This window comes from Polypterus senegalus, chromosome 10 (genome assembly GCF_016835505.1).
Source record: "Polypterus senegalus isolate Bchr_013 chromosome 10, ASM1683550v1, whole genome shotgun sequence".
Classification (NCBI taxonomy): Eukaryota; Metazoa; Chordata; class Cladistia; order Polypteriformes; family Polypteridae; genus Polypterus; species Polypterus senegalus.
The window spans coordinates 138,224,396-138,250,266 of record NC_053163.1 but is presented as its reverse complement, the minus strand read 5'-3'; the positions used below and the strand labels follow the sequence as shown (position 1 = coordinate 138,250,266).

The following is a 25,871-nucleotide window of genomic DNA, read 5'->3' as shown; positions in this document are numbered from 1 at the left end:
TCACTGAAATTTGAAGGATGCATGTTTTCATATACTGTGTTAATATGCATTTTTATGGTTTATATCAGGGGTGTCCACACTTTTTCGGATTGCAAGCTACTTTTAAAATGACCAGGTCGAAATGATCTACCTACATTAAAAATGCTATATATATATATATATATATATATATATATATATATATATATATATATATATATATATATATATATATATATATATATATATATATATATACACACACATATACTAGAAAAATGCCCACGCTTCGTAGAGGCGAAGTACTGCATTAAAATTTTTATTAAGAGGAAAATTAAACCTTTTTAAACTGAGGGAAAATATGCCAATAATTATTTGTTAAGGATTTCTTTCTATACCATGTTGTCAGTTCGGCCCTCCGGTTGTAACATGACCAAGCTGTGCGCTGAGCTTACTCTTTAATCAGTTTCAGTTTCATGGCTTGTTTAAATTACGACAGTATTTGCAGGATTTGTTGTGTTGAAGTGACATTCGGCATCTGTCAAGCGTTGTAAGCATACAACTGGTTTCATCGATAAAATCACAACCAGCGTTTGAGAGTTTAAACATTCGTAAACATCAAAGTGTCCATGAATGAAATCGTCACCTGTGAATCTAAGATGTTTAAGAGGCACTGGTGGTTGTCAAAAGGTGTAAAATATTTGGCCATTTCGGTACACTTGAAAGCGACAACCGAACAATTCAGCTGCAGCCATCAACTCACATGCAGAACCATAGGTGAAGGGCTTAAGCATTTCACTCTTCTAGTGCTCCTATGTAGTATAATTATCTTCTGTACCGTCATCAGTCCACACCTTGAACCTGTTCCAGTCATTCAATACATAAGACACAATGTTCCTCCGGATATCAAGAGTGAGCCTGATATGGCCGTGCAATATGTAACAAAGAGAATGGAAAAGGTAGGTGCCATCTCTGGGCATGGAAACCACTCAGTAAGTGACAGTTCTTTGATCGATAGTGATCACCTCAATAGACATGGTAATGGGGGTTGGAATGATAAAGGAAATGGGTACCTGAGAAATGTAAAGTAAGTCTAAAATACCTATACAATAACTATAATTGTAATAAACAAACAATAAAACAGCGGAGAAGCCGTGGATTAAACAAAAAAGGCTGTAGTTATCAGTAGGGAGACGTGAATCCCGTGGCGAAGCAAGGAAGGGAATGTAGAGACTGGAGCGATGGACGGCCTTATATGGGCAGGCAGCCAACAATGTGGGAAGCGTTGGGATGGGGGACCCAACGGTGCCTCACAAGGTGACCGAGCTGCAGGCTATGGAAGTATATATGTATGTAAGTAGGATTCAGTTAGCGTTGGGAACCCGCGTACCAAATTTCTTGAAGATGGGCCCATAAGTAACAAAGACTATTGAAAAGTTCAATATGGTGGCCGACAGTGGCATCATACCACTGAAATAAATACGAACATCGGTTTTGGTTAGCACAGGGAAGCCGCCTACCAAATTTCGTGAAGATGGGGCCATAAATAAGAAAGTTCAACATGGCGAACGTTGTCAACCGTTATGACCGTTACACGTAGAATTTCGAAATGAAACCTGCTTAACATTTGTAAGTAAGCTGTAAGGAATGAGCATGCCAAATTTCAACCTTCTACCTACACGGGAAGTTGGAGAATTAGTGACGTTGGAAAGTTCAATATGGCGGCTGACAGTGGCGCCATACCACTGAAATAAGTATGTACATTGGTTTCGGTTAGCGCAGGGAAGCCGCCTACCAAATTTCGTGAAGATGGGGCCATAAATAAGAAAGTTCAACATGGCGGACATTGTTGACCGTTATGACCGTTATGACCGTTATGCGTAGAATTTCGAAATGAAACCTGCTTAACTTTTGTAAGTAGGCTGTAAGGAATGAGCATGCCAAATTTCAGCCTTCTACCTACATGGGAAGTTGGAGAATTAGTGATGTTGGAAAGTTCAATATGGCGGCCAACAGTGGCGTCATACCACCGAAATAAGTACTGTGAAAGATAGCGGCCCGGACACACACAGACGGACACCATTTGCTCCATCACCCACGTTTATTTACACAATTATATACAAAGTCAAGTGCACCGCCACCAAACCCCCCAAAGTCTAGGCTCTCAATAGCCACTCCAAAGTCTAGGCTTTTAATAGCCACTTTCTTCACACACACAACACACGGCCTCTCCTCGCCTCCTCTGCCTCGACCTTGTCTTTCTCCTCTCGATTCTGGCCTTGATTACAGGGCGGCGGCTCCTTAAGTAGGTGGCTGATTGGTGACCACACCCAGCCACCTGCGACAGTATGTACATCGGTTTCGGTTAGCGCAGGGAAGCTGCCTACCAAATTTCGTGAAGATGGGGTCAGCCTTCTACCTACACGGGAAGTTGGAGAATTAGTGACGTTGGAAAGTTCAATATGGCGGCCGACAGTGGCGTCATACCATCGGAATAAGTACCTACATCGGTTTCGGTTAGCGCAGGGAAGCCGCCTACCAAATTTCGTGAAGATGGGGCCGTAAATAAGAAAGTTCAACATGCCGGATGTTGTCGACCGTTATCGACCATTATGTGTAGAATTTCGAAATGAAACCTGCTTAACTTTTGTAAGTAAGCTGAAAGGAATAAGCCTGCCAAATTTCAGCCTTCTACCTACACGGGAAGTTGGAGAATTAGTGATGAGTAAGTGAGTGAGTGAGTGAGTGAGTGCGTGAGTGAGTGAGTGAGTGAGTCAGTCAGTCAGTCAGTCAGTCAGTCAGTCAGTGACGGCTTTGCCTTTTATTAGTATAGATATAATTCAAGTTTTGACTTTATATATTCCAGCGCTGACTTTATATATTCAGAAAAAAGTTGACTTTATGTATACCGACGCTGACTTTATATATTCAAGTTTTGACTTTATATATTCCGACAGTGACTTTATATATTCAAGTTTTGAATTAATATATTCTGACGCCGACTTTATATATTCACAAAATCAATGTATTTGCCTGTTTAGCACCCCATAGTATATGTGTGTGTGTATATATGTACACATGTATGTATATATATATATATATATACTTGTATATATATATGCCAGCAACACTCATGACAATGACAAAACAATTACATTGTCAATCATGTTACGTTATTATTAAAATGTTTCCTTTTCTTTTTACTTTTCCGCTGCCAAGCGCAGGTATTTTGCTATATATACAGGGTATATAGATATAGATATATATAGATATAGATATAGATGTTTTCATATCTATATATATATATATATATATATATATATATATATAACACTCATATCAATAACAAACCAATTACATTAACAATCATGTTACGTTATTTTTTAAATTTTTCCTTTTCTTTTTCATAACTTCTTTAACACTCTACTTCTCCGCTGCGAAGCGCGGGTATTCTGCCCCGAAGACCAGCAGGGAGTCATGGACAATGTAGTTTTTACATACAGCCCTGCTGGATACCACAGGGGCCACAAGAGGGAGCTGCAGGGAGGACCGAAGAGTCATATGTGCCCTATAACCCGGAAGTGCATCATAGGAGGAACGACGACAGAAGTGGCGTACTTCCGGGATAAAGAAAAGGACTTGTACCTGACCCTGAAGTGATAAAGAATCACATGGACTGGGTATTGGGAACACTTCCGGGTCAGGGAGAATAAAAGGACTGTGGGAGCTCCCAGACGGTGAGCTGAGCTGGGTAGAAGGGTGGCACCGCGTCTGGGAGTGGAGGATTGTTTATTGTATTGATTATTGTTTGGTTAATGAGTATTGTGGAGGAGAGGGTTCTTTGTGCACTGTGGAAGATTAATAAAGTCAACATTTGGACTTTTTCATGGTGTCTGGAGTCTTGGACAAGGGTTCAAGGGAGCAATAGCGCCCCCAATCTGTCACTATATGTATATATATATATATATATATATATATATATATATATATATATATATATATATATATATATATATATATATATATATATGTATGTATACCCTGTATATATATCTATACTAATAAAAGGCAAAGCCCTCACTGACTCACTCACTGACTCATCACTAATTCTCCAACTTCCCGTGTGGGTTGAAGGCTGAAATTTGGCAGGCTCATTCTTTACAGCTTCCTTACAAAAGTTGTGCAGGTTTCATTTCAAAATTCTACGCGTAATGGTCATAACTGGAAGCTATTTTTCTCCATATACTGTAATGGAGTTGAGCTCGAAAACATGCATTATATAATTGAGAAGGCAGCGAAACTTTAAAAAGCGAGCGAGTGACATATACAACCATATTCATGAATGCTGCTACTTCAGAAACAAAGCAAGGTGTAAACCTAAAGTTTAAATTAAGTTCATAGACAGGCTGCCGCTGGCGTTTGTCATGCCCACGGATAATGCGGGATACAATTTTAATGAGAGGACGCAGGATATAAACGAGAGTTTTGATCACTTTGTAACTAAGTTAAAATTGCAGGTGAAGGGCTGTGCTTATGCAAATTCCGAGACTGTGTTTGTGGGGGATTGACAGTTAAGGCGGGTGGGGGAGTCACGTCATCATCTCCCTCTCCCATTCACCTCATTTCGCTCTGAGCTGAGCTCCGCAGCTAACGCAGTCTTATGGAAGCGACTTTGTGACGCTGCCACCAAATACTCACAGAAAAATCCATAAGTTAATACACACTCTAAATCCTCCAGACACTACTTACAAAAGGTTACATTGACAATCGTGTTACGTTATTTTTAAAATGTTTCCTTTTCTTAGCACAAGCACAGCTGAGAAGCTTCGATGCATGTGCTCCATAACGAGTTAAAAAATAATGCATTTAATCACACTTTGCATTCCAAGCAAAGGGGAACTTCTGTCAATGCATGATTTCCTGGTACACCGATTACATTGATCAGCGCTTCCCGATTCATTTTACCCTCGCACCCCCTTGGTTTGAGATCAAGTATGAAAAAATATGAGGTTAACACAGAAAAACAGATCACCAATTGAAGCTTTATGAATAATCAATACTTTATTCGCCATCAATAATTGTTTTGGTAAAGCCATACTTAGTGTAATCCTCCTTCCATTTTATAATTTTTCCACCACTAGCCATGATGAAATGAACGGTAAAAAAGTAATAGCGAAGCGAGGGTGACTTATTCAGGCAGGCAGGCGACAGCTCAATAGCTCGAATTTGGATATAAGTAGGTTCTATTTAGTCGCCAGAAATATCTTTGGTAGGAATGGAAGTTGAATTTTGTCTTTAAATTTCTATGGTGAAGAAAAATTTATGCAATGATGACTAAATTTAACTATATAGAGTCTAAACTTGTATATATAAAGTCATTCCCGAATATATAAAGTCAAAACTTGAATATATAAAGTCAGCGTCGGTATATATAAAGTCAAAACTTGTTTCTGAATATATAAAATCAAATCTTGAATATATAAAGTCAGCGCTGGAATATATAAAGTAGGCGCTGCAATATATAAAGTTAAAACTTGAATATATAAAGTCAGCGTCAGAATATACAAAGTCAGCACTGGAATATCCATCCATTTTTCCCAACCCGTTGAATTCAACCACAGGGTCACGGGGGTCTGCTGGAGCCAATCCCAGCCAACACTGGGCGCAAGGCAGGAACCAATCCTGGGCAGGGCACATGCATCATTTTCAAAACATTAACCGAACAGTGTTTTTTTAATTTATTTTTCTGAATACATTTTTGTTAACTCACTTGTTCAGTTCAGAGTCGTTTCAGTCCATATATTTTGACTTTGACTTTATATATTCAGGAATGACTTTATATATTCCAGCGATGACTTTATATATTCAAGTTTTGACTTTATATATTCAGAAAAAAGTTTTGACTTTATATATTCAGATGCTGACTTTATATATTCAGGTTTTGACTTTATATATTCAACTTTTGACATTATATATTCCAGCGCTGACTTTATATATTCAAGTTTTGACTTTATATATTCGGGAATGACTTTATATATTCAAGTTTTGACTTTATATATTCTGACGCCGACTTTATATATTCAGAAAATCAATGTATTTGCCTGTTTGGCACCCCATAGTATATGTGTGTGTGTATATATGTACACATGTGTGTATATATAGATATACTGTATATATATATATGCCAGCAACACTCATGACAATGACAAAACAATTACATTGTCAATCATGTTACGTTATTATTAAAATGTTTCCTTTTCTTTTTACTTTTCTGCTATATATACTGTATATATATATATATATAGATATAGATATACAGTATATATATATATAGATATGACAATAACACTTATATCAATGACAAAACAATTACATTAACAATCATGTTACGTTATTTTTAAAATTTTTCATTTTCTTTTTCATAACTTCTTTAACACACTACTACTCCGCTGCGAAGGGCAGGTATTCTGCTAGTCTATACTAATAAAAGGCAAAGCCTTCACTGACTCACTCACTCACTCATCACTAATTCTCCAACTTCCCATGTAGGTAGAAGGCTGAAATTTGGCAGGCTCATTCCTTACAGCCCACTTACAAAAGTTAAGCAGGTTTCATTTCGAAATTCTACGTGTAGCGGTCATAACGGTCAACAACGTCTGCCGTGTTGAACTTTCTTATTCATGACCCCATCTTCACAAAATTTGGTAGGTGGCTTCCCTGCGCTAACCGAAACCAATGTACGTACTTATTTCAGTGGTATGACGCCACTGTCAGCCGCCATATTGAACTTTCCAACGTCACTAATTCTCCAACTTCTGGCGTAGGTAGAAGGCTGAAATTTGGTACTTATTTCGGTGGTATGATGCCACTGTCGGCCGCCATATTGAACTTTTCAATGGTCTTTGTTACTTATGGGCCCATCTTCAAGAAATTTGGTACGCAGGTTCCCAACGCTAACTGAATCCTGCTTACGTACATATATACGTCCATTGCCTGCAGCTCGGTCACCGTGTGAGGCGGCGTTGGTCCCCCATCCCAACGCCTCCCACGTTGTTGGCTGCCTGCCTATACAAGGCCGTCCGTCGATCCAGTCTCTACATTCCCTTCCTTGCTTCGCCACGGGATTCACATCTCCCTGCTGATAACTACAGCCTTTTTATTTAATCCATGGCTTCTCTGCTGTTTTATTGTTCTTTTATAACGATTATAGTTATTGTGTAGGTATTTTAGTATTACTTTACATTGTTCAGGTACCCATTTCCGTTATCATTCCAACCGTACCCCCATTAACATGTCTATCGAGGTGATCACCATCGATCAAAGAACTGTCACTTACCGAGTGGTTTCCATGCCCAGAGATGGCACCTACCTTTCCCATTCTCTTTGTTACATATTGCATGGCCATATCAGGCTCACTCTTGATATCCGGAGGAACATTGTGTCTTATGTATTGAATGACTGGGACAGGTTCAAGGTGTGGACTGATGACGGTACAGGAGATAATTATTCTACACAGGAGCACTAAAAGAGTGAAATACTTCACCTATGCATCTGCATGTGAGTTGATGGGTGCCGGTGAATTGTTTGGTTGTCGCTTTCAAGTGTACCGAAATGGCCAAATATTTTACACCTTTCGACAACTGCCAATGCCTCTTAAACATCTTAGATTGACAGGTGATGATTTCAGTAGTGGACACTTTGATGTTTATGAATGTTTAAACTCTCAAAAGCTGGATGTGAAGTTATCGATGAAACCGGTTGTATGCTTACAACGCTTGACAGATGCCGAATGTCTCTTCAACACAATTCCTACAAATACTGTCGTAATTGAAACAAACAATGAAACTCAAACCATTTATGACAGCAACAATCCAAGCTGTGTGATATGAAACAAGATTACTGTTCACATGGCCAACTGTACGTTGCATGCTCAAGAGTAAGCTCAGCGCACAGCTTGGTCATGTTACACCCGGAGGGCTGAACTCACAATGTGTTATACAAAGAGATCCTTAACAAATAATTATTGGTACATTTTCCCTCAGTTTAAAAAGGTTTAATTTTCTTCTTAATAAAAATTTTAAGGCAGTACTTCTCCGCTGTGAAGCGCGGGTATTTTGCTAGTACATATATATATATATATATATATATATATATATACAGTATATATATATATACTGAGTATACTTTATACATAAAATGTATGTTGTCGTACCTTGCATAACTGAATAACCCTTATGGTACAATAACACTACAACACATTTATGGTCACTACAGTATTTGGATTTAATAATCGTCTTGTGGGAAAAGGCTGACTCGCATAAATAAGCACAGCCGAATAATGCAGTCAAGGAGGTTTTGAATTCAGCTGAGTGAAAAATGACGGCTGTCCAATAACTTGCGATTTTAGTTCTCTCTCCTTTCTCTTTCTTAGATTGCTTTTTGGAAGGACGTCAGTTTCGTACTTTTTATGACCAGTTCGAAAGTGCCTTTCCACATTTTCCTTCTTTGGAATAGCAATGATAGATTGAGAGATCAGACAAACGCACTTCGATTGTGACATTGTGAGAAAAAAATCCTCTTCCAATTCCACATCCAGCCCATATCCTCCCCAAACAATTTTTTTTAAATCCCTTCTTTAGTTGATATAAATTGGAAGGCTAACTAGATCACAGCTGGAGTTTTGCAGTAGCTCGCACATTTGATCGTGCGTGCGGAATGACTAGTGTGTTAGAAGAAAAAAGATCTCAGACTGGCTGCCCTGTATGTCAATCAAGTGGCAAATGCCATAGGGAGGATATATGATCTACCTGCACTACCTTTGCGATATACCGGTCGATTGCGATCGACGCATTGGGCACCCCTGCTTTATGTGAATTCTTCGCCCACAATGAATACATACCCCTAGGAAAAATAAGAAAACACTTTCTAAGAGTGCCTCCACCACGCAAATTACCATGTGAAAGTAAATTTTGACTGAAGAGAAGATTACGTTTAATACAAGGTCTTTAACCCTTGTTAATTTTAAGAAAATGTAGGATTTAACAATGAAGACTATATTTAATGGCAATGTCAAATATTAAGATGGCAGCACATAAGTAGGAAAGTTATTTAATGCATTACTGGAGTAGACATTCAAGTATTTAGAGCAACATGATTTTCCTTTTCAGTCAACTGATTTATTTTAACAATAAAAATATCACCTAAGAAAATCAGGCGGCACGGTGGCGCAGTGGTGGCGCTGCTGCCTCGCAGTTAGGAGACCTGGGTTCGCTTCCCGGGTCCTCCCTGCATGGAGTTTGCATGTTCTCCCCGTGTCTGCGTGGGTTTCCTCCGGGCGCTCCGGTTTCCTCCCACAGTCCAAAGACATGCAGGTTAGGTGGATTGGTGATTCTAAATTGGCCCTAGTGTCTGCTTGGGGGTTGGCACCCTGCCCAGGATTGGTTCCTGCCTTGTGCCCTATGTTGGCTGGGATTGGCTCCAGCAGACCCCCATGACCCTGTGTTTGGATTCAGCAGGTTGGAAAATGGATGGATGGATCTAAGAAAATCTCATAATCTATGCAACTGAGGATACATTGTTACTTACCTGCAAAGGCACACTGGGAGATTGGAGCTGAATGTGGCATTTGCTGGGAGAAAACCAGCTGCTGATTGAAAGGTAGTTGGGCAGGTACTGATCTCCTGATGCTTGACCATCAACAGCAGTCACTTTGGTCTGTGAGAAAAACATGTGACAAATTAAGGCAAGTGTATTTTAACTTATTGTCTTAAGGTGGTATGTCCAGTAGATGCATTAATGAGGGAAAATATTTTTTAGCTTTGCGGTAGTGTAAAATAAAAAAAAAATACAACAGTATGCTTTGTGCAGGTAGTAATGTTGTAATGTATTCTTTTCTTTTTTTTGTTTTTTACATTTACTTTTGAAATTTGCAATATATCTAGGTTCACTTTTTCTGAACAAATATACCACAATCCAATCCATCATAGACTGTGCTGGAATGCAATAACTGATAGATGTAAGCCTTTATATGCACATTTCACCCTTTAACATTAAGTGAGGTGTGTTGAGAGTGTTGATTCATTTGTTTTTACTAGACAAGGCAAACTAAAGGCTTCTTGTGTGGCATTTAACGATGGGATCAGAACTACTGCCTACAAGTTAAAAATTCTCTGAAAAGTTGTCAGTGAATGCTATTATTGTTCGACCTAGAAAAAAAAATACACTTTGACTTTTAGCTTTCTACTAGGACAGCAAAACCCTAGCATTTTTCTTTACTTTTTTAATTCTACATTCTACCTATTTTTCGTCTTTCATATCCATCAGGGCTTAAGCATACTTAGTAAGTAACATACAGTATGTTATTAGCAGCCAGTTTGTATTTTTTCTTCTATTTTTAAAATAGATTATTTATTGAGTCCAATAATAATAATTTACTAATATTGTATTACATTGTTGTGTACTTAATCTGACTTACAATGGATCAATTAGTCTCTTATGAGAATGGCAAATTTTATTCATGGTTAACCAACTGAGGTTTACATTGATATTTTTAAAGGAAGATTGACAGCTAGAGGGTAAGGATATCAATAGAGAGATGGCAAGAAGTGAGTCAGTTCATTGGGCTTGTGAGGTACAAAGAAGCAGCCAGGAACATGGTCAAAACAGGTAACAAAATCATGAAAAGCAAACAAAACTTTGGTCAAATCAGTAACAAAACATATTTAGGCAGCAAGTCATAAATAACCATAAATAGGCAGCAAGAGGTTAAATATTTGAATATCCTGGGAAAAGCCAAATAACATAAAACAATGAAAAGGCTGAATGGCTGAGCAATGACTAAACATCAGGGGTCTGTCTAAATAACCAGAAATTAAGCAGAATGATTTCAGGTAGCAAACTTTCACTTAAACTTCACATGAGAGTGGTAGTCAAATGAAAATGATCAAAATTGATTGACAACATCTAATAGAGTGCTGTCTGTTGTATACGGTGGTCCAGATCTAATTATGCAATTTTCATTACACTATAACTAATTAAATTTATTACATAGAAAATCACCCGGAAAATCATAGACTATCAAGAAGTGTGCAAACTGACAACATGAAGAACTGTCTTCGCACCAAACTGGAATCGTCCCCGCATAAATCAAAGTCATCCAGATGATCTGATAATTAGATCTGCACCGCCCTGTACAATTCAGATAATGAAAACATTTTAAACTATCAGTAAGTTGTAAAAGCAAAAGATTCACTGTAATGCCATAGTTGGATAAATCGCCTAGCCTGTAACCACGACAAGATATGCTAATCTGAGTCTTAGCCACTTGCATGAATGTCTCAACAGTAAAGTTGACAGTAGTAGGGATTTGTATGAATGCAAAAAAACATCAGATAAGCAAGATGTGGTCAAAATTTGCATACATGGTACATAGGAAATTCTTGTAAATTCACTAGGCAAATAGTCAGAAACACAAGGAAGTGATAAAACAGGTGAAATATCAATATTTGGGAGCTAAAACTCCAAGAAGAAGTAATGGCAAGATGTAATAACAAGTGTTGTTCAGAGAAATGGAGAAAACCCTCCTTTCTGAATGAAAAGTTAATACATTTCATACAAAAACATTAGGAGCAAATGTATTCAAGATGGAAACCAGTACAACATGTACACACAAAGAATTATGGAAACCAGGGAAAAAAATGCTTGTCATGTAATTGAAGCAAATATTCTGGTGACTTTTACCTAACCTTAGAAAAAAAATACCGAAGAAGAAGAACGAAGAATGAAACCACTACATAATCAGACAGACTGAGTTTTTCTATTGATCTTTGTCAAATTTATTATGTTCTTCTTACAGTCTTCTTATGAAAACTGTCCAATTATATCACAAGCACATGTTGAAAATCTTATATTCATTATCAATTTGATGTAGCAACAAATAATTTTTTGTTTGATATATAATTATGAATTGTATATAAAATATTGCAAAATAAAATACATTCCTAAAAACTAAGATTAAACAAAAATAGAGTCACAGCCTTATTATTTCTAGCCTGAAACTGCAATTACCTCAGCACTCACCTCCAGCCAGACATACTGGGCAGCAGTTGGTATTGATGGAATTTCAAATTCAACCAAGCCATTTTTTGAGATAAGTTCGCTGGTGTAAACATTGTCCTTTGGTGTGAGCTCAGCCTTAATCCGAACAGTCACTCCATCTGCTGGACTGCCATCAGGAAATGTCACCTCCACCTAGCCAAAATAAAAAGTTCCCTTTTGAAGGCCCTGGTGGCCAGAAGCAATACTCAGTAGATGCTGACTTAACACTGATTGTTTTACCTTGCCTTTATAAGGCAGACCAGGTTTGAATTGCTTTCTGGTGTCTTTTGAGTACTTGATATCAATGAGCTGCTTATGGACAGGCGTAGAGTCATCAAAAGTCACCTGTCTGCTTCCGTCCACACTGATGACAGTTGCCCAGATGTTAACAGAGCCTCGAAAATGATCTGCCACATCTACTGGCATCATATGCTTCACACAGATATCAAAATGTGCTGATCCATTAATCTAAGTAGAAGAAACGATAACAACTTGAGTTGAAAATTCCTACCGAACAAGAAACTATACACTAAACATTAATTTTGAGCTTCAATATAGGTGAAAGAATGTGATTTAGTATACACCTGTCTATGTATATGGTTTACCTACATATCCGCACACTTCTAATGTGACAACTGTGGTTTAGCTTCTTCAAAAACCCAAAAGAAAAATACCTTCTAAAGGAAGACCCATCTTCTTGAGTAACTTGGCAAAAACTTTCAGGGACTGTATCAGTGGTTCAGCAAGTAAACCTTCCTGTTTTGCCCCAGCTCAACATTAATTTTTAAATACCTTCCAGAATATTCTCCATTCCTGCAGGCTATAGCATTATAATGATGACAAAAGAAACAGGTTACCTCTGTTGTTTTCACAACCGTGTGCCCAACTTCATGACGGTAATATCCCACTCCATTCACAGTCATGTTCACAGTCAACTTTCCTAATACAGGTTTGCCAAATGTGTATCTGCAAGTGATAGAACACAGTTGTAGACTCTTACTGTAGTCTATATTTGAGGTAGACAGAGCTTATGGAGTCTCGAAACATACTATGAGTCAATAAGTTATTCTTCTTAATCTTACTGTGTTTCTAAATAATTGAAATTCTATTAGATGAACAATTCAGTTCAACAGTTTCAGAAGCTGGTTACAAAATGTTTTATTCTTCTGTTTTTCTTTTACTTTCAATGAAATTGAAAGTTTGGTGATTATGTCAAAAATATTGACTTAAGTTAATTTCTGATTCTACAATGATCCAAACATTGAGAAGACTTGATTTTAGCATGTTATCTGTATGTGTGTCAATCTGTGAAAAATTGAAATTGATATTGACATTTTAAAATTATAATGTTTGTTGGAAAATTGTGTACTTGTATTGTGTACAGATTCTGCATCCTAGCAAAGATACAAAAATTTTAAAAGAGTTGTTTCCAAGACTGAGAAACGTGTTCAACATCTTTTTAAAAAAAAGCTTGCATCGTGTTTGTCTTGTTACATATTCCAGGCCTATTGCTTTTGGTCCAATTTTTACCATTACCTATCGTTAAAAAATGGTTTGACCTACCTGCATTCCTAAAGATAACTGCTGTAGGAATTGTTAAATTGAAGTGGGATTTTTGCAGTCTGCTGTGTTTATATTGGGACCTGGCCTATTGATTTGCCTAATTTTAGTTTGAATTGTTATTAAGATACATAATTGACATAAGTATAAATGTACATGTACATAGAGGCACACACAATCACACACAAGCATGCACAGGCATGTACTAACACACACTAAGAAAAATATAAGGAAAAATAGCTGACAGCTTATTTGCTCTATCAGATGATGATGGATGATAAAGAGAAATATACACAAACACAAACACACACCCCTAGATCTGTAAAGACTGATGTAACAATCTATCTATGCAGTTTGTTTACTTCATTTGACCCAATGTGTTTAGTTTCAAATTAAATATTATTTAAAATGCTTAGTTCATTCAATTTCCTGCTTATTTTACTTCATGTTTGTGCACATAATGAATATTATATATGTTAAGGTACCTGATTGTATAGTATTAGACAGTACAATCAGTTGTACTGTAAAATCTTCCAATGAGAGATTTCCTGTGGTATCACTAAAGTTAATATTACATGGAATTATTGTATGGACCATTCCATACCGATGTTTTTTTGCTTGTTTTTTTTTTCTACCATTTCTTCAGTAGTTTGTTTTTGATATTACCACACATGTCCATTTTGGAACAAGCTAGTACAATGCCAGTTGTTACTGAGGGATTGAACTATGTCTGTGCATATGATGTCAAAAAGAGTGGTCATGTAGTGATGATGGCCATCTGTATTAAAGAACAAGCCATGTGCATAAAAAAACATTTGGACTTTGCTTCCAAAGGGACAAAGCAAGTGAAAAACAGTTCCGGGAGCAATTTCTTTTTAATTTTAGGTGACCTTCTCCTGCTTCCTAATATTGACCCCTTTTGTTTTCTTCACTTGTTGTCTGAGTGTTCAGTGTACAGAACCATGCCATATTTGACCATAATTTTTCATTTTCCCTTAACAGATACTCTGACATTTAAATCAAAAGAAAACTGTGTATTTTAGAATTGCCTTTGTTTAGAAAAAAAAGTGGGAAAAAATCCTTAATCAAAAAACTACCCCGTAATTTCAGATGTACCATACTATTTTCCAAGCCCACTTAATCCTGAATTGAGTCATAGGGGACTCGAGCCTATCTCAGTAAACATGGGGCACAAGGCGGGAGCAATCCCTTAGACAGGGCATCAGTCCATTGCAGTGGAATACATTGACACTCACACACACGCGTGCGTGCGCGCTGGGGCTAATTTAGTGTCAACAATCTCCCTAACCTGAAAGTCTTTAGACTGTGGAAGGTAACTGGAGCACCTGCTGAAAACCAACACAGACACAAGGAGAACATGCAAACTCTATGCAAGGAGGACCTGGGACACGAACCCTGGTCGCCTTACTGTGAATCGGCATCACTACCACTGTGCCATCCTTCATTTCAGATGTCACTTGTCAAAAAAAATGACTCTTAAATGACAATGCTGCATGGACTGACATTATGTAGTCAATGTAGGACTGCGTGATGAGGTAGCAAGTGAAAAAGACATTTTGCAAATAGATGGTAATATTTAGGCAAAAACTAATAAACTGTAACTTTGCCATAAAAGCCACCTGGCATAGCCCCAAGGTCATTATTTCTTTGGCAGTATAAAGCAAAGCCGCAGGTTCTTTACATTATTTTAGGACAAAGTTGTGCACCTGTTACATACATGCCTGGAAGAGCAGTGCTATAGCAGACAATTCAGGTATTTATTTGTCTTCTCATTGTACAGACTGTTTTGTTCTACACACCCATTTCAGCTCTAGAATGTTTTTTGAACAAGCTCTTTGTCTTCCAGTGAGGTGTTTTCTCTGCACATTTGCTGACCCTTAGCTAGGTTTAACTGGGTGGACATTTACCAGCTTCAGCCATTATCACACATCCAGTTCTTCCAGTAAGGCTATTTAATGGCCTGGCTGTATGTGCATTAAGATAAATGCAGGAAAGCACTAAAAAAAGTCCACACTATCTTTTCTGTGGTCAACAGTGAAATAAAATTTGGACCTGACAACCTGCAAGTGCAGAAGACCTCACAAAAAGGCATTGCCAGGGAGGCGAGTGTGGTCTCTCAGTAACTTGAACACACCCTCCTGTTCCTCTTTGTGAAAATGTGGACCACCGGTCCAGTGTGCCAGTCCCAAAGCACTGCCCATGCTTTTCACATAACATTGAAGTGGGGCATTAGCTAAAAATCCCCATAATATCAAAAACTTTCTCTCTTTTCAGTCAAATCTCATTTCCCCTTGTGGTCTTTGCTAATAAGGGGATTTATTTATAGAGATTCAGCAATAGAGGTGGACCCCCAAAAAAAAACCAAACGCTTCTGACGCTGTTGCACTGAGAAAAGCATATTCACCCAGTTTAGTAATTAGTCAATATATTCCTTCTGCTTCTCAACACTATATTTAGTTAACATTTTCCCCATCCTGGATGAGAACATTTGGGTAATGTCCCACTTCTCCTCCCTGTGTCATTTTATGGTTGTTTAGATACTCTTTGAGGTCATCTGAAGGCCATTCTCCATGGTCTTATCAAATTCCATCCAGCAACTGCATTTTCTTGGGCCGATTGGTATTGTAGCTATCAGTCAAATCTAGATAAGCTCCCGCAAACATTAGAAGGAAGGTCTTTTTCTTCACCTTGACAATACTGATATTTATAAATGCTCATCGGGGTTGCCACCACAATAAACAACAACTTTTTAACCACAGTTTCTTGAAGTTGTCTCCTTTCCTGAGGTACTGAACAGGGTCAATTAGGCCTCAATGTCCTTGACCTCTAACATAAAGCACAGCAATTATTTACCTTGCAGTCACCGTACCCTTTTCACATGAGCTGAGATCTCTGATGTACCTTGGAGGGATGATGATCAACTCGAACTTTGGTAGTACTGTAACAAAGAAAAATAAAAAAGTGATTAACAATGGGAGTCCTGTTTTTGTAGCATCAACAACTTTATGAAATTTTCTTTGAAGTCGGGGATTAGAGTAGCTGCATTCCTCATACTAAAAACAGCCTTCTTTGCATTCAGTTACTCTGTGCTAATATTTTATTAAATAAATAAAGTTGTGGGAACATTGCCCATTCTTGGTTAATACTATACCCTGTTGTAGAAACTATAGAAATGTGCTTTAAAGATGGATCCAGTGATTTGCTAACAAATCCAGCACAGTTTATTACAGACAGAGCAGCTAATCCTACTAGAAAAAGTGCTTCTTGTCATAATTTACTTGATTAAATACCATGCTGACTCTGCAAAATTTGACTCAGTCACTATTGAGGCTGTCTAATCCAGTTCAGTATCATGGCGGCCAGAGATAATTATAGCAGCATCTGATTTAAAACAGGAACCTACCATGGACAGAGTCCAGCCCATCACAAGCCAAATTTTACCCACTAAAATTCACTCATGCATGGCCAGTTTAGAGTCATCAGTTAACCTAAAATGCATGCCTTTGGGACACACTGTACACTATATTAATCACGGAAATACTATACCATACTTACAAGACATTTCTGAACCCAAGCCAATAAACTGACACTGACCAGCCCAGCCACACAGTGAAAAATGAGCAACCAAACTTATTAAGCTAAAGTAACTTTCCAAAAGTCTGAAGGCCTTTAGATACTATTTTTCACTGTGGTATGGTGAGGTCACTGTTCCACTCAATTAACTGGATTCACATTTTAACACTATTGCATCCCTCTCTCTTAAATTATCTGTCCAAGACAAAAGACTTTTGACACTTAAGACAGCAGATTTACCTTGCACCCAATGAATTTCCATTTCTTTTTGGACTTATAAACCTAGCTCCAAAGCAGAGATACAAGTGACTGAGAACAGAGGTAGAATAACGGTGTTTTATAAAATATAGAAAGAGTAGTACTGTGGTTGCTTAAGGAAAAAAATGGCAGTGAACAAATAAATATTAGAACCCTGATTATCTGAGGTGAAGCTGTAAGTGTGTTTTTCTTATAATTCATAAAAGCTCTTAACCACACCTTTGTATATTGAACATCAGAAATACATTACACTTGCCAACAATTTGATGTTGAAGGAACTGTGTAATATGGCAGCAAAGAAGCAAGCAACTGATATAAAACAGAAATCTGAAGGGCTTTTTTAAGAGAGAGTATATATATATATATATATATATATATATATATATATATATATATATATATATATATATATATATATATATATATATATATATATATATATATATATACAGTATATACTAGACATTAAGCCCACTACAATAGCGCTACGGGCGCTAGAACAGTTGTGAATAAACATTAGTAGGAACAGTCTATATTAAATGGCAAGGGACCTTGTATGTGGCTGTAATATGCGTCATTGTATTGTGTGCCTTTAATTTTCTCTCTCAGTAATACTGGTTTGTATTTCCGTAAAATGCCTGTAATTTTGTCTGACAGTAATACAGTGGAACCATAATTTGTTCCAAAACGCTGGTTGTAACCCGATTTGGTCGTGAACTAAAGTAATTTCTCCCATAGGATTGTATGTAAATACAATTAATCAGTTCCAGACCATATGAACTGTATGTAAATATATTTAATATATTTAAGTTTTTAAGCACAAATACAGTATAGTTAACTATACCATTGAATACACAGCGTAATAGTAAACTAAATGTAAAAACATTAAATAACACTAAGAAAACCTTGAACAACAGAGAAAACTAACACTGCAAGAGTTTGGGCTATAGCCTTACGACCCGCACGCTAAAAACACTTTTTTTAATGAGTTTTAAGCACAGGGAAAAAATGAACATTTGAAAAATCCGTAATTTAATAAACAACCAAGAAAAGTAACATTGCAACAATGCACGTGCGCGCCTGTGTGTGTGTGTCTCTCTCTTAAGCGCGCGTCTGTGTGTGTGTGTGTGTCTCTCGCCTGTGTGTGTGTGTTTGTCTGTTTGTCTCTCTCTCGCGTGCGCCTGTGTGTCTGTGTGTGTCTCTCTCGCGGGCCTGTGTGTGTGTGTGTGTGTCTGTCTGTCTTGCGCGTGCCTGTGTGTGTGTCTGTCTCGTGCGCACCTATGTGTGTGTGTCTGTCTCTCGCGCGCCTGTGTGTGTGTGTGTCTGTCTGTCTCGACCTGTGTGTGTGTGTGTGTCTGACGCGTGTGGGAAGAGGCAGCACTTCCAACAGGCACTTTAGTGTAGATCATTTCACAGCTTTGGGGAGATAAGTTATCTTTCTTTGAATGCTCATTATGTAGAAAGAAAGTACAGAATATGCTTTATGCAGAAACAAAAAAGACAAGAGGTATTAAGAAGCAAAATCATACTGGAACTCTGATTTTATAAAAAAGAATTTTAAAGTGGGTTCTTGTGCCAATAGGAGGTTACTAGAAACAACAAAGTAGAGAATTTGTTTGGCTTTAGTGATGGACTTCAGTTAAAGTAGTAGCACCCGCAGTAAGTCAGAGAAGTCAGAAAACAACTACACTGTGAATTGCCACATGCTGTGCTAGGTATCACATAAGACCAAATGACTTTGGACAGGTAATCACTTTCAGTTATAATGTCTCTCTATTATAAAAAAATCCTGGAAAGAAAAGGCAGGGCGACGAGACGTGATCTTCTCAGAAGTTCTCGGAAGACACTTAAAAGACCCATGAGACGCAAACAATATCAAATAAAAGCACGGCCAGCAAAACACTCAGTTGTGTAAAAGCACGTAGCACACACAGATCCTGTGCTCTCAGCACATATAAAGCGTATAAGGACAATACGTTCTAGATAAGACGTCAATGACTAAGCAAAGAAGAAAGAGCAGCGCAGAGAAAAGAGACCCAAAAGCGTTGGAGAGAAAAAAAGGCAGATAAGAGATTATGAAAGCAGTGGAATTCGAAAGGCTCAAACAAACGATGGCGTGATACACATGCAGAGAAAGGTAAAGAATATGAAAGCAGTAAAATTCGAAAGTATTGTAGTATCCCAGCCAGGCTGAAGCCTTTTTAGTTTTAAGTGACTGTTACGTCCAATTGAGGGAGGGCGGAGTGCAGCACGGAAGATAGATAGCGGGGTATTGATTGATGCGGTGGTGGGGGGGGCGAGACCCGGGGGATGAGGGGTTGGAGAGGGTGCTAAAAAGTTGTGTTTGGGGTTACAAAGCCAGCGATTGTTCAAGTAAAACTTTTGTGACACTTAATTACGTCAGTCGCTACAGTATCAAACAAAGATAGTAAAAATCGCATTAGCGCAAACTAAAGGAAATTAATCATCAGGACCAGGTGTAATTGAAAAAATAGCAGGACAAAGCGAGGTCAGAAATAAAAGGCAAAGAGCAGAAAACAAAGTCTTTTTGCCTTCGCATCATTCAATGCACAAAACGTAGATTTACACAATAATGGACCGTACGCTATGAGAATCTGTGGTCCCGTAACAGTTAAAGCAATGACAAGAAAACACAATTCGGTCAGGTGTATATTTATGATCATGGAGAAGCGATCACAATGCGAGCAGCAGAGACACAAAGGGGCAAAAAGGACATTGGCTGTACAGGCTTTAAAATGATCGATGGGCAGCGCAACAGCAACTGCCCCCCTCCCCTCACAACGTGAGCAGTGTTATACGTCCTGCAAGAAAGAGACTTAACCACGCCCGGGCCGGAAATAAAGGACAAGTATTGTTTTTACAACGTCATGTGAGACAAGGCATTGAGCCATAATTTAAAACAAGTCCACAGACATCTAACCTAGCAGTTGTTGGATTGCTTTTGGCAGACATGCATCATGTGCTCCCAGCTCTTAAAACAACGACTTGTGACAAGCAGAACAGGCAGCTCGCCAGCAGCAGAAAGACAGCAGATGATCCGAAGGCATATCCTTAGCGTGTGTTCAGCCGCCACCCCTTCACAACGCGAGCAGCATTATACGTCCTGCGAGAAAGAGATGTAACCATGCTCGGGCCCGGAAATAAAGGAAAGTATCGTTTTTACAAAAGTTTTTAAAGTAAAAGCAAATACAGTAGAGCACTTTAAAACACTGCTGAAAACACATTACTTTAACATGGCCTTTTTATAACTTCACTTTAACTTAATACTGATACTCTGTATGTTCAATTCTTCATAATAACTATTCACAGTGGCTCCAAAATCCATACTGACCCCTACTCTCTTCTGTTTCTTTTCCGGTTTCTTTGTGGTGGCGGCCTGCGCCACCACCACCTACTCAAAGCATCATGATGCACCAACATTGATGGACTGAAAGCCAGAAGTCTACGTGACCATCATCATCAGGGGCCTCATGTATAACGCCGTGGGTAGAACTCGCACTATAACATGGCGTAAGCACAAAAGCCGAAATGTGCTTACGCACAGAAAAATCTAGATGCAGGAATCTGTGCGTACTCCAACTTCCACGTTCTTCCGCTACATAAATCCCGATCAGCGTGAAAACTAACGCTCGTGCACGCGCATTTTGTAACGCCCCAAAACCTCCCAGAATTACGCCTATTTGAATATGCAAATCAATATAAATCGCCCTTAAGCGCAGCCTTCTGTGAAAAGACAATGGGAAAAGCACGGGGGAAAATATAAGAATTTCAGCGAATACCAAGTAAAGGCAAATGAAAAGCATACTATTTGTTCAAATAAGCCGTGGTATAATCAACAAAATGAAGTTGATCGAGTGATATAGCGTGTTGGAGAAACATGAAAGCTCACATCCACCAAATCGCACAATGCCGGAAATAAAAAAGAAGTCACATATCAAAGTCACCGTGGAAAGCCGAGTTGTAAGCCCACTGTCTGAGTGTCATATGAAAGCTTATTAGGGTACAGAGAAAAAGCCACACGGTGGGGAAAAAGCACGAAATGTCCACTTCAATCTCGACATTTCCACTTTAATCACGTAGTTTATTTTGTCATTAAAGTAGAACATCATAAAATTCATCTTAAAATTGTTTAATTAACCAGTTTCTAAAATCACATCGTAATTAAAGTAGCACGTTAAATGCTTTGTTTTGTATTTGATTTTCTATGTGCTCTATGTGTGTGAATCACTACTTGTTTCTTAAACCGGCTCTCTTCCTCCAACTGGACACAGAATCCATTACATTCGTGATATTACAGCTCTCTGAATAACTAAAATACTGAGATGTATACGTGATGTCATTTTCATGATGATAGGAGTTAAAGCACGTTATTAAACATGTGTTTCACTTGATGAAATAATTTATTGCAGCAGTACTCAGGGCGGCTCTAAGCTTGTGGTGGCACTGGGCAGAGGAAGAATCGGTGGCTCCTCCCCGCCAATGTCAGTAAAGTATCTTATGCACGGTGGATGGCCACGTATGTTGCAGACACTAGCCGCCTCGTGCTCATGACACAAGCATTTAACTTTGCGAAATTTGTCGCTGCGTTTTTAGCTGTGTTGTTATTTTATCTTTCTGTTTTATATTCAATATATATTGGCGTAGCCGTCACTGCAGTCAGTGCTTTTCTTTCCCCAAGTAACCGATCGCCACACAATCAGCTCTGTAATAGACGTTAAGCCATCTGTAAGCTTAGCACCGATTCTTCAAAACGTTTAAAGAACATTGAAATATCTTCGTAGTACATGTTTAATTATTCTATCCTTAAAGACACTCCCAGTGAAGAATATAGATTATTTAAATGAAGTTAAAGTTTTTTCTGTATAATTTAACAAACATATTTTGCTGCATTTCACCTTAAAAATGATATCGTCATCATATGTAAATAAGTAAAGTGGCTCAGGTTGTGCGATATTATAACTATAGTGCAAGTTTACAGTGGGGTGATTGTACTTATAAGTACAAACAGTTCTACAAGGAGCACTTGATTGGCTGCATTTAAAGTTCTTGGGATTAAACTGTTTTGAACCGCGAGGTCCGTACAGGAAAGGCTTTGAAACGTTTTGCCGTGGCAGAGACAGCGTGTCCATGAAACTGTATACCGATAATTCTCTTTCCGATCAGCTGCTGCTGTGATTCACACTCAGATACAGTGATATAAATACTCCGAGTGGTGCAGTGAGAGAAATATGGAAAAAGATGATCCGCTGTGGCAACTCCTAATGGGAGGAGCTGAAAGAAGAAGAAGAAGAAGAAGAAGAAGAAGAAGAAGAAGAAGAAGTGAGAGTAACAACGCTAAAGCAGTTGTGGCATTTGGAATACTATGGCTGTTCCCTGGACCATTATATTGTTACGAGTTAATTACAATCAGATGCATTACACTAATAAACAATATGCGGTTAGTTTCTGTGTATTTATAAAGCCGCGTCATGAAAATAATGAGTAATCACAGAAGAACAGTAGCACTGCTTTGACGCTGGGTGCCGCCAGTTTGCAAAACCGAGCGGAGAACTTGCGTACGACAAGACATGAGGTACCGTGGAAAAGTGCGTGGCTTTACGCCAAGTGTAGGTTTTATACATCGCGATTTGAACGTGGAAAAGTTCTTACGCAACATTTCTGTGCGTACGCACCGTTTATACATGAGGCCCCAGGTCCTTCCATGAAAACCCTAAATACAAAGAGGACTGTTTGACTAATGTTAGGTAGATTGCCCAGAGGGGACTAGGCGGTCTCTTGGTCTGGAACCCCTACAGATTTTATTTTTTTCTCCAGCCTTTGGAGTTTTTTTTGTTTTTTTTGTCCACCCTGGCCATCGGACCTTACTCTTATTCTATGTTAATTAATGCTGACTTATGTTTATTTTTTATTGCGTCTTCTATTTTTCTATTCATTTTGTAAAGCACTTTGAGCTACATTTTTTTTGTATGAATATGTGCTATATAAATAAATGTTGCTTGATTGATTGATTGAAAAGTGAAAATAATGCATATGTTAACAATTCCCATGAAAATAACAATCTCTTTAAATTGTATATCTGGTAAACCAAACATGGGGGTGGGCGAGCAAAGCGAGCAGGGGGCGGAGCCCCATAGTATATATAAATTATGTTCTAATTCATGAGGTCCAATTGTGATATCCATGGTTTCTTCTTTTTTCCTTCAGCTGAAATCTGTTTTCATGGCTCATGGTGTTCCCTTATGTTGTTCCACTCAGTCACTCTATATTTTCTCTTGCTGTCTATCCATATATTTAAAGCTTGTGACTGATCTACATTATCTTTTAAATAAGTCTTCTTACTGATATTTATACATTTTACTGATATGGTAGAATGAACTCCCTTTGTTCTTTAATTTATGTCTTTTCAGGAGTAATTTGCAGTTATCCTTTTTTTTACAAGAACTTGTTGGGGTGCATGTTGTGGAGGTTTATTCCTGTTTATTGGTATTATAACTATTTAATTTTACTACTGTCAGTCAGTCAGTCATTTAGTACTACTGTTCAAAACTAATTATGACTGTTCCATTTGACATCTTTACAAAAACCTTTCTGTCCTTTTTGACTGTCAGTTTGTTTTGCTTTTTTGGAAAAAAGAAAGTTACAAAACAGGACAGTCAGGCTGCAGGCAAATTGAGAGCCTAGTCTTTGTTCCCTAAAATACTGGCTAAGTAAATAAATTTCAGGTTTCACCTTGCAATTGTAGAGTTTTGGGTGCAAATCTTGGCCCTGACGTTTTCAGTAAATAAAATGTGTATTTACACACTAGAAGATTTTTATAATGGCTTAGCTATCTAAGAAAGGCCACCACAAACAGGACTGCTAAGGTTAAGTGAGCATATAGGAAGGCTTTCCAAGAAGAGTCTAGAACAACTTGAAATATTGAAAGATAACTCACCATATTTCTGTACCTCAAATGACCGGTTATAAGTCTGTCCTTGCATTTCCACAAATACCAACCACTCTCCAAACACAGGCTGGTCAGACAATGGGAAACTCATGTTCACAATGCCTGTAAAAAGGCAACAGAAATGTTAGATATCTGCTTTGACAGTCATTGACTTTTCTCACTTACACCCAACAAAAACATAATAATAGAGGAACACAGTATACAGTATGTCAAAAAAAGTAAACTTCAAGCATCTACGTTCACTCCAAAACTGGGAATTTAATAACAAGCTGACAATTAATGTAAACTTTGAATTGGATGTTTTCATCCATCTTCAGAAATGGTAATTAGAAGGCTCCCTTGGCCAATAAGCAGCATCTTGTGCACAATTGGATTATGATAAGGGGATAATTATAAGTAGCATTTTGAGGAGCCTTTCATAGTTAGATGTTTGATTGAACATGTTCATCCTGCTGAATAAACAATGCAATCCCTACCTCCCACCCTGGGTCCCATCAGCCCTTTAATTTTGTGCTCTTGTCAGGCACTGATGAGCCAAGCTGCTGAAAGATTATATTTCAGTACCTTTGTGTTTTGTGCTTTGTGCTTGAGTCTGGATCTGCAAAACCAATTGTCAGTCAGCCCCTAACCTGATAACCACCTCCAATTCACCCTAAGCAACACAGCATACATCCTTTCCATGAAAACAAATTACAGAAAACTGTAAAACATCACATAGCTGTACAACAAGAACACCAAGATTAATTTAGATATACTTTCCTTCATCTGATTATTCATACATCTTTCCTAAGGTAAACAAGGTGTAAAAAAATACTTGCCACAGCAAACTGGTTTTGGATCAGACCACTGTATCATCCTTGATCCACGTGGATCCTGAAAAAAAATTAGAGCTATTATCAAAGTGCTAAACCTTTTGCAAAGTTTTAATATGGTTGTACTTCAGTAAAATAACAAGCTAGTATTCTAAATACACACATACAAACAGCTTGCGAAAAACATCACAGCATACAACGAAAGACTAGTGGTTACATAAATGGCTTACATCACTTGAGGCCAGAAATAAAGAAAAATGAAGATTAGTCTGCTTTCCAATTTCACTTTGTCCATTAAAGGTTATGACGTAACTAATCCCAGTAGTACTAATTGCAATGCAAAATACTGAACAGGGTGCCCGTTCATTAAAGGGTACCTTTATTCACACACAATTTGGAGTCACCAATTAACCTACAATCCATGGTATATGGATGGAAAACACCTGCACAGACACACTATAAATGTGCACGCTCAACTCTAGGTCAGGAATTGAGACCAGGTCCTTGGGGCTCTAAGACTGCACCACTAACCACTTATACCTTCAGGTATCATTCATTCATTTGTTTATCTATTTTCTAAACTTTTTTATTATAAAGCAGGGTCA

At 38.1% G+C, this 25,871-nt stretch overlaps 1 protein-coding gene across 3 annotated transcripts in view; it reads right to left on the bottom strand.

The window, feature by feature from the left end:
- cpamd8 (C3 and PZP like alpha-2-macroglobulin domain containing 8) overlaps window positions 1–25,871 on the bottom strand; it is a 171,773-nt gene that overhangs the window by 129,176 nt on the left and 16,726 nt on the right. For 2 of the 3 annotated variants that reach the window (XM_039766833.1, XM_039766834.1), the window contains exons 7-13: window positions 25,273–25,327; window positions 24,443–24,556; window positions 16,510–16,594; window positions 12,933–13,041; window positions 12,316–12,543; window positions 12,046–12,228; window positions 9,565–9,693 (exon numbers count right to left, since the gene is read on the bottom strand). In XM_039766833.1, coding sequence (XP_039622767.1) covers window positions 9,565–9,693; window positions 12,046–12,228; window positions 12,316–12,543; window positions 12,933–13,041; window positions 16,510–16,594; window positions 24,443–24,556; window positions 25,273–25,327 — 903 coding nt within the window. The remainder of the gene's footprint in view (window positions 1–9,564; window positions 9,694–12,045; window positions 12,229–12,315; window positions 12,544–12,932; window positions 13,042–16,509; window positions 16,595–24,442; window positions 24,557–25,272; window positions 25,328–25,871) is intronic. The other variant, XM_039766835.1, reaches the window with a different exon arrangement.